The following is a 10369-nucleotide window of genomic DNA, read 5'->3' on the forward strand; positions in this document are numbered from 1 at the left end:
GCCTGCTGTGTTCATCCAGCTCTACACCTTGTTATCTCAGATTCTCCAGCATCTGCAGTTCCTACTAACACAGAAATAGTCTGTTGTTTTCTTTTGTTTCTTCCAATTCCTTTGTTCTTTGTTGATGAGGCAAGATTGTTTGCATACCACTGGTTGAGAATTTGCCCTTTTCAGAGTCTCTAATGATGATTTTCTCTTTTTTTCCCTTTCAACTAAATAATTTTGGCTTCAATCTCAAACTTTATTTTCCACAAAAGAAACCACAAAACAGAAAAAAATTTCATTTTTCCCTGGTCAACCTTTGTTCAAATCCACATTTCCATTACTCTTCTCTGGTGAAAAGAGAGATCAGAGCAGATGGTCATTGCTGATTATATGCCAATGGTGAATTCCTTCACAGAGTTAGCTTGGTTCTTCTCCAGTATCTCCTCTTGCAGTTGTACCCGATCTTGTTGCCAGTTTTCATGCAGATTTACTGTGGAATGGCAAGTTCTGCTTCATCTTCTTGGTGAGGAAATGTTGATCCTGAAAGTTTTGTGGGATGGCATGGCCAACACTGTCCTCCAGCTGCTTCAATGACTGAGATGAAGAAAGAGGACAAAATGCAGAGAAAAGCAAGTGGGAGACAGCTTGCTGTTAGTGGAGACTCTCTGGTAACTCCACACAGGAGAGAGACACAGATTGTTTTGGTGCTTTCATTGTTTAGGAAAAAGCAACATTGTGTACAACTCTTTGTGGGCTCCAATAAACATTTTTCAAAAACTATAGCCGTCTTTATGCTCAGTATAAAGCAGGATCTCTCTTGTTTTATTACATAAGTCCAAAATAAAATAAAATTAAATAAAAAGATGTGGCTTTTACATAACTTCATCCTTAAGAAAGATGAAACACCATTTCGAAAATGCATTTCATCATATATGACACATGACAGATAGGCAATAAAACATGAACCTGACATCCATTCATCCTCATTATCTCCTTATAAAAGTCTTATAGAATTTCTTATCATCTCTTAAAATTCTTAACTTATTTCATCATTTTACATTTTTACAATACATCCGTGATTATATTTACTTTGCCAGCAATGTGAATAATCTTTTTATTTAATGGTCGAACCAATAGACACCATCTGAACACTCTTGCATTTTGAGTTTTAATCTTTTCAATGAATATCTGTGGATTATGGTCAGTAAAGATTAATGTTTCATTGCAACGATATTGGACATAGATGTCAAAGTGCTAAACATCCAACAATGATCTAAAGTTTCATGTTCCATAATAGAGTACTTCCTTTGTTATTGATTCAATTTCACGGAAAAGTACTCCACTGGTTTCTCTACTTCTGACTCAACATTTTACAATAAAAATGCACCTATCCCCCGATTTCTAGCATGATTTACCATTTTGAAAGTTTTGGTAAAGTTAGGGGCAGCCAAAACTAGCCTATTTAGTAGGATTTCCTTCAACTTCTCAAAGGCTCCTTGGAATTCTGTGGACCATACCACTGGCTGATCATACCAAGGTTGTCTGTTTATGTAACAATTTTATTAAAGGTACAAATATTGTACTGAAGTTAAGCACAAATTTCCCATAAAGACCCAAAATTCTAAACATTCACAATTTCCTGCTTAGTTTTAGTGCCTTCACTTTAGTTAGTCTTGGCAATACTCACCTGCGTTCTATACAATGTGCTAGGTAAGTAACTCTTGGGTTTGTGAATTCACTTTTGGACAGATTGTCTCTACGCCAGTTAACTGTAATTGCTTAAGGAGGTCCTCTTAGTGCTTTACGTGTTCTCCCCATGTATTCCTGCATATTATGACTTCGCCTAAATAAACAACAGTTAGGTACTTCAACTGCAGTTTCACTCATAAGTCTTTGAAATGTAGATGTCATGCATTTACACCCAAATGACATGACACAACATTAATATAATCCATCTGCTGTGAGGAAAGCAAATATCTCCTTAACCCTTGATGTTAATAGCACTTCTCAGCACTGCTCTAAGAGGTGAATCTTATAAAGAAATGAGGCACAACGAAATCTGTCAATAAAATACTCTAACCAAGGACTTTCATGACTGCACGTACTTTTCTGAAGTCTATGCAGAATCTAGTTGAATTATCTGGTTTAGAAACTAACACCAGCAGTGAAATCCCGATGCTTTGGCTAGATTCAATCAAGTGATTCTCCTGCATATATTGAATCTCTGCTTCCATCTGCACTTGTTTCTCTGTGATAAACTGACAAGGATGTTACTTTATAGGTTCTGATTCTCTATGCCTACTTCCTGTATAGCTAAAATAGTACATCCAGGTGTATCTGTACTGATTTCCTTAAACTTTCTAAGTAATTTTCCTGATATCCTTCCTCTAAATGTATCCTCTTCTAGGACAAAGCAGCCACTTAATTGGCACTATATCCTCAAGCATCAACTCCCTCCACCACCAATGCTCAGTTGCAGCAATGTGCACTACCTACAAGATGCACTGCAGAAATTCTCCAAAGATCCTCAGACAGCACCTTCCAAATCCACGACTTCCATCCAGAAGGACAAGGGCAACATATACATGGGAACACCATGCCTTCAAGTTCCCCTCCAAGCCACTCACCATCCTGACTTGGAAATATATCGCCGTTCCTTCACTGTCGCTGGGTCAAAATCCCGGAATTCCCGCCCTAATGCGTTGTGGGTCAACCCACAGCTGGTGGACTGCAGCAGCTCAAGAAGGCAGCTCATCATCTCATTCTCAAGGACAATTCAGAACAGGCAATAAATGCTGGCGCAGCCAATGACACCCATACCCCTCAAGTGAATTAAAAAAAACTGGGGCCCACTTGAAACATCCAACAAATGAATTAAAAAGAATGAAAACAATGTCTAGCTGACCCAATATTTCCATATTAGCTAATCAAATTATAGATTCACTTTGTAAACTATCTCTGTCTCCTTCTACCTCATTCTTACAGGCTCTGTCATCCTCCACCACTCTTACAACCTGACACACTTGCTCTCGCTTATCCTCTTCCCTGCAGCATTATTAAGGATTCCACCTCTCAATGTCTCCCCTCACCTGAGGTGTGGTGACCTTCAGATTAAACCACCATAAGGCATCTCTCTTTAGTGAGAGAGCAGTCCTGTGGTTTGATAAGACCATGCATCTTTACTTTTATTTATTGCTTCAACATGTTTATGTGACATAACCAATTCTTCTTCCAACAATCAGAAGTATCTATCAGATAAATCACTTCACTAACCCTCCTAACTACCTTGTTTGGATCACTGAATTTCACTTTCAAAGGTTCACCCTGCAGAGGCAGTAATACCATTACTTTGTTTCTTGCAAGAAATGTTGCAATCTTAACATGTTTGTCTGCCCATTCCTTCATCTTTGCTCATGAAGTTAAAAACTGCTCTTGTGCTACTTTACATGCTCCTGTGAGCATCTCGAATAACATGGACACGTAATTCAACATTGATGATTTGTCTTTCTGCTTTAAGAACGTTTCCTTAATGAATTTTAATGGACCACTCAATTTATGGTGATGGATAAATTCAAGGGGACTAAACCTCATCAATTTATTTGGGGAAATTCTGCTAGCAAAAAATAAGGTATCTACTCCTTTGTACCAGTCCTTTGGATATTCATGACAATGAGCTTTAATCATTGTTTTAAGATTCTGATGGCATTTCTCCAAAGCTTCGTGTGTTTGGTTGGATAGACAACTAATTTCAATTATTTGAAACGCAAATGACTGATTATGTCCTGGAAAGTTTTAGACATAAAGTTAGAACTTTGATCAGATTATATTTCAACTGGTAGGCTATAACAAGTAAAAAACTGTGTTAATTTTTCCACTATCACCTGTAACTGTCCTTAATGTAATAGTTTCTGGTTATTATATTCATTACTGTAACAATAGACTAGATCCTGCTCTTGCTTTTAGTAATGGTCTGACACAATCTACTGACACCCACCTGAATGGTTCTTCAAAAACTGGTATAGGTATTAGAGGTTCCTATTTGACTACATGTTGAGATTTTCCTATGACCTGACATGTATGACATGGTTTATAGAATTACACTCTGTCCTTATGAATTCTGGCCAGGTAAAATGCCTGTTTATCGATGTTCGTGATTTCCGTTTTCCTACTCATCCTGCCATAGAAATTTCATGTGTTACTCACATTATCACCTTACAATATTTGGGCGGTACCATTATTTAATTAACAACTGTGCATTCTTTATCTACAGGTCTGTGAGGATGTCTCCATTTCCTCATCTGAACTGCACTTTTAATGTAACAGTTTTCCAGAACTCCTTCAGTCTCAGCTTCCGTGTGAGCTGCCTCTGCTAACTTGTTTAACTAGAAATCTGTTTTCTGAGCCTCAATTAATAAAGACATGCCAAATATTTCCTTTAAATTATCCTCACCATTAAGGCACGTTTCAGCTACTTTATCATCTGCTTCTACTATTACTCTAGGTTCTAATGATGGACTTTGTTTAGTTAATATTCTGGTCACCACACAAGATGGAAAAATATCTGGAATCTGTTCTCTGAGGTTAGAAGTGAGTGACATTATTTTGTCACAGAACTTAAACCAAAGCACAGTCAGTTCCCTTTCCCATCTGGTCATAACTCGTACTTGAGAAGTATCAGCAAAATCAGTAGGTTATTAGATTGCAGTAGGCATCACAGCTAAGCCAATCCTTACTCAACTGCAACATTCACTTTTACTTGGGGAAGGGGGGGTGAAGCATTGCTAGATAATGATCAGAAGCAGGCATCCTGGTTAATTTTTTTCCTTTCCTTAAGACAATGAACTCAATTGTAGCATTCTTACAGCTGTTCCTGTGGAAATCAGTTACTCAACACAGACTGGGGAGTAAACCAAGTACATTCATGGTGGTAACATGCTCTTTTTGAGCGTTACTATAAGCAAATGCATTGGCCTTGGACAAGTCACTCCTTCACAAATGTTTGAATTAGAAATTAACTTGCATGCAATTTGCTGTTTATACCTAGAGTAGACAAAGCATGACACTAGAAGGTGCATTCCTATTCAGTGATGTTCTGCAATGAACATTTTATTTCAACATATACTTGTACTTGTCTGTCTGTCCAAATACTCTCAGCTTCAGCCCATAAATTTATACACTGAAGGTTTACGGAGGAGAGAGAAATTACAGAATGAAGGGTATTAAAGTGGATGCGAAAAGGCTGTAAAATGAGACTGCTTTTAAAATCAAGTGAAATTGCTTCAATTCCTTACTAGAGTACAATACAAATATTTTCAGCATTCATTCACATTTTGAGTGAAGGGGAGAAAATTTGTTTAATTGTTTTTCTGCTTCTATGGTGCTGCTGATGCAATCTTTGGTCAGCATTACAAAAATCTGAAACTTTAACTCAGTTTTTCACTTCACAGTGATGCTGCCAGTTCTGCAGAGTATTCCCAGCATTTTCTGTTTTTAATCACGAGCATTATGTATCATATACATAACTGCTGTGAAATACAGTCTCCCCAAAACACATTTCTATTTTAATGCCAAAGATGGAAATATAATTAGATCCCAGTCCTGTTTTTGTTTCTACATGTTCAAGTTTTACTGAGGATTCTCACATGAGGATTCCCCCAAATATGGACATAACCATTTAATTTTGAAAATGTAATGTTCAGTCACATGAATATTACATTCGCTACAGCTATAACTGAATAGAAAATAGAGCAACATGCATTAAGAAAAGAAATTGCTGGAGAGACTAAGCAGGTCTCGCAGAATCTGTGGAGAAAAAGCAGATTTAACATTTCGAGTCCAGTGCCTCTTCTTTAGGACTGTTCTGAACTGTGTAATGTAAGATGTGCAACAGACAATCTGCACTCACCAAACTCCCACAAATCTGTTCTTTGTGATGTAAATTTAGAGATAGATATTGACTAAACATTTCTTTAAGATAATGCAAAGGGATCTCTTACATCCACCCAACAAGATAGCTGGGGCTTCCATTTGCAAGATGGCATCTCCAACAGTGCAGAGTTCCCTCAGTACTGCACTGGAGTGCAAACCTTGATTTTTATGCTCAAGCCCAAGAGATGGTCTTGAACTTGGAATCTTGTGAAATGCTACCGTCCGAACCACAAATTATATTGGGGAGATGCTGGAATTAGAAGTATGGAAAGTTTTGAGAAGGATTGTAATGGACAACAAAAGAAAATCCATGGAAGAGTTTAAATACATGCATATGAAATTTGAGATTTGTAGTATCCCACGTTGATGACTGAGAATGAGTGACTGGCAAGTGGGACCTTCTATTTCTTATCTATGCGCTGCCCTCCAGAAATGTTCATCCAAAACATGTCAGTTTCTACATTTCCACAGTACATTGCCAACACCCAGTCCCAGTCATTGCTTCCTTTCCCAATCCGTCCACTACCTCTAAATCGTCAAACTACTTGTAAGACATACTACAGTGAATGAACAGAAATTTTTTCCACCACAACAACAAAAAGCAGAAAATGCTGGAAAAGCTAAGCAGGTCTGGCAGCTCTGTGGAGAGAAATTAGAGTTAATGTTTTGGGTTGAGTGACCCTTCCTCAGAACTCCCTAGTAATTTCTTTCAACTATATAAGACCAAAGCCATTGTTTTTGGACTCTTTCATGAATACAACTATCGAGCCACCAACTCCATCGTTCTTCCTGTCAACTGTGTGAAGTAATTTTAAAACTCAGTGTCATTTTTGAGCCCAAGATGAGCTTCTAACCAGATATCCACGACATCACCAAGACTGCCAATTACAACATCCACAACATTGTGCGACACTGCAACTACCGCAGGTCATCTGCCACTGAAACCTTCATTCATGTTTCTGTTATTTATACAATTGATTACTTCAATACAACCCAGGCCAGCCTTGCACATTCTACTCTCCAGAAACTTGATCATTCAAAATTCTGCCACTCCTAACTCCCACCAAATGCCTTCACCCATCATCTCTGTACTCACTGACCTACAATGGCTCCTGGTTAAACACCAACCTGATTGTAAAATTCACACTTTGTTGTCAAATCCCTCTACAGCTTCACTCCTCCCCCTCTCTGTCATGTCACCCAACTGTACAATCCTCTGTGAAATCTGTACTCATCCATTCTAATTCTGGCATCTTGACCTTCCCAGATTTAAATCTCTCCACCATGGGTAGCTAAGACCATAAGCTCGGAAATTCCCTGCCTAAATTTTTCTGTCTCTCTCTCTCTCTCTATCTCCCCTTAAAATCTAACTCCTTAGCCACCTACTTTAACAACTTATGTGATTTAGTGATTTGTTTTATAATGCTCCTGAAAAACACCTTCAGACATTTTATTGTGTTGAAGTGCTATTTATATAGTAACAGTCATTGAATACATTTAAAGCAGCTGACATTTATGGAGGAACAGGGTAGAAAGGCCAGGATAGCCTGGATTAAATCTAATTTTATTGACAATGAAGGCATCAATGCGGGTTTCAGCAGAAGAGTGGCTGAGGAATGAACAGAGGTGAGCAAAGTTATGGACGCAAAAGGAAGATGTCTTTGTGAAGAACAGGATATATCTTTGGAAACTTAGCTTGGGGACAAACAGGTTACCAGAGTTGTAAGCAGTCCAGTTCAACACAATACCTTTCAGGATGGAGGACTAATTTAGAAACAAGCACCAAGGGCTCCTGGTGTGAGCTGAAGGCCAAGGTTTAGCTTCTTTCCAACATACATATGAAGGAAGCTTCAGATTATCCAAGACTGCTGTCTGACAGGGAAGTTGTGGTTGTTATATTGTTTAAGTCTGCGTCAAGTGAATAGATTAAGGTCTTTTGTATCATTCTACCTTGGGTTCATAAATGGAAGAAGACCTATGTAGCTGTTGTTAATCATATATATTGCGAACCAATTAAAAACCAGGAGTTCCCTCAATGACTCAAGAGCTAACTGTCTCACTTGATACAATACTGGTCCAAGGTGGTCCCTGTTCTCATGAGACAAGATCAGGATAAATTTGCTACTTCTAGCCAGATGACTGTGGTGTGCTTTATGGGGTAAGTACTGATATTTTATTAATACAGTATTCTCTCCCAGAGTATGGGCATCGTTGGCTGTGCCAGCATTTATTGTCCACCTCTGGAAGCCCTTTGAGAAGGTAGTAGTGAGCTGCATTCTTAAAAGGCTGCAGTCCACTTCATATAGGTACATTCACAATGCCGTTAGGGAGGGAGTTATAAGATTTTGACCCAATGATACTGAAGGAATAGCAGTATATTTCCAAGTTAATTACAACATTTAAAAGGCATCTGGATGGGTACATGAATGGGAAGGGTTTAGAGGGATATGGGCCAAAGCTGGCAAATGGGACTCGATTAATCTAGGATATCTGTTCAGCATAGACAAGGTGGATCGAAGGGTCTGTTTCCATACTGTACATCTCAATGACTCTATATGTCAGGATGGTGAGCAGCTTGGAGGGAAACTTGCAGGTGGTGGTGTTCCCTGGTCCGTCAGCCATGGTCCTTTGAAAACTGCAGTGGTCACGGACTTAGAAGGTGATATCCAAGAAGACTTAATAAATTTCCACTGTGCATCTTGTAGCTTGTACACACTGCTGCTCCTGACCATCCATGGTGGAGGGAATGGATGTTTATGTATGCAAAGCCAATCAAGTAGGCTTCTTGGTCCTGGATGGGTCAAACTTCTTGAGTGCTTGTTGGAGCTGCACTCATCCAGGCAACTGGGGAGTATTCCATAGTGTTCTGAGGAAGGGTCACTGGACCTGAAAACTCTGTTTTTCCCTTCACAGATGTTGCCAGATCTGCTGAGCTTTTCCAGCAACTTTGTTTTTGTGTTAGTATTCTATTACATTCCTGACTTGCGCCTTGCAGATGGTGGACATGGGTTCAGGGGAGTCAGGAGCTGAATTACTGGCTGCAAGTTGGGTGAATGGTGTAGGTGGTGCAAACAGAAACTAATCAGGAAGGTTGGAAAAAATAAATATAATGATCAAGGATATGGTTTAAAATTAAATATAATTGAAGTAATGTTTAAGTGAAGACTGTTCTTAAAAGAAAAACATTGATTTTAGATTAATGTTATAGGGAACCACAAGTGTTTCCGTACATCTGCCACAAAAGACAACTTTTGCCACCCACTGCTTTTGTCACAAGGGTCAACGTAGACGCTTCACCCCCTAGTGAACCCACACCTGTTGTGACGCAGGGAGAGAGTAGCTCCTACACATGTCGGCACTCAGACACTGCTCTGACTGTACTCTCACCATGAGCCTTCCCTACCATTGTGATAACTCTACACATTAGGTAATGGAGGCAGAATATCCACTGCAAACTGACTCACCCGTATCCTTCGCATGGCCGCCACTATCTCCACGCGACTGTTTGGCCTTTGTACATCCAAACTCCCAACGTACTTGAAAACAAAAAGAGTGCATTGTATTAATGTGCAGCTGGTAGCGACATCTCGGCCAAGCGGTGCTTGCAGGAGCGGGGAGAGGGGGAGTGCGGCTGGGAAGACGGACTGCAAGCGACCCAGTGAATTTCTTTTGTGAATTTCAAACTCAAGCCGCGATTATCATTCGAACTGGTACAAAATACGGCCACAGTTTAAAAAGCGGCTCTATCACAGGCCGACTGCAAGGAGTGCTAAAAGTTCAGGACGTGTTTTGAATTCCAACGACATCTTCCCATCAAAGCAAATCATTAAATAATATCGCGCTTTCTCTCGTATTTCTGCAACGCATTTGTTGCATCAACTACATTTAAATCCCTAGGTTTCAGTTGAACTTTTTGTAATTTTTTTTTGCCGTTGGGATTCACAGCGAGATGTAAGGTATTATCAGGGACTGTTTGTGAAACGGTTGGAGCTGGTGATAGGATGCGCCCATTTCTTCGCGCCTTTTGCATTCAGGATTTTATGAGAGTAAGGATGGGATTTGTTTGCACATTACAAGTGAAGAACGCAGCGTTATTGATGGACGTTACCTTGGCCTGGAAGTGAATGCCATGCTCGAAAGCCTCTTCGTTATAAAGAGGGGTCCTGGATTCAGCGACATCGTCCACCAAGTTGTACCTGTTCCTGACCGGCATTTCCAAAGGTGCCCCTGTAGTCACAAAGTGTTTGCGGCAACAGCACAGTCAGGTTCAGCTGGTGCATAGCACCCCGAGCAGACAGAGGTTTCCAGAGAGCATAAGGTCAGCGACAAACCTCCCGGAACACAGGGTCAGAGACTGAGACAGAAAACTCCCGGAACACAGGGTCAGAGACTGAGACAGAAACCTCCGAGAACACAGGGTCAGAGACTGAGACAGAAACCTCCCGGAACACAGGGT

The 10369-nt window shown here is 39.9% G+C and overlaps 1 protein-coding gene across 1 annotated transcript in view; it reads right to left on the reverse strand.

Annotated features, from left to right (window-relative positions):
- Window positions 1-44: 44 nt before the first annotated feature.
- The window catches only part of LOC109915683, a 71676-nt gene continuing 61351 nt past the window's right edge, over window positions 45-10369 (reverse strand). The window contains exons 3-5 of the mRNA XM_048613383.1: window positions 10022-10140; window positions 9378-9449; window positions 45-579 (exon numbers count right to left, since the gene is read on the reverse strand). Of these exons, the coding sequence (XP_048469340.1) occupies window positions 463-579; window positions 9378-9449; window positions 10022-10140 (308 nt within the window). The 3' untranslated portion in view covers window positions 45-462. The remainder of the gene's footprint in view (window positions 580-9377; window positions 9450-10021; window positions 10141-10369) is intronic.

The sequence above is a fragment of the Rhincodon typus genome, chromosome 28 (genome assembly GCF_021869965.1).
Source record: "Rhincodon typus isolate 14 chromosome 28, sRhiTyp1.1, whole genome shotgun sequence".
NCBI classification, from domain to species: Eukaryota; Metazoa; Chordata; class Chondrichthyes; order Orectolobiformes; family Rhincodontidae; genus Rhincodon; species Rhincodon typus.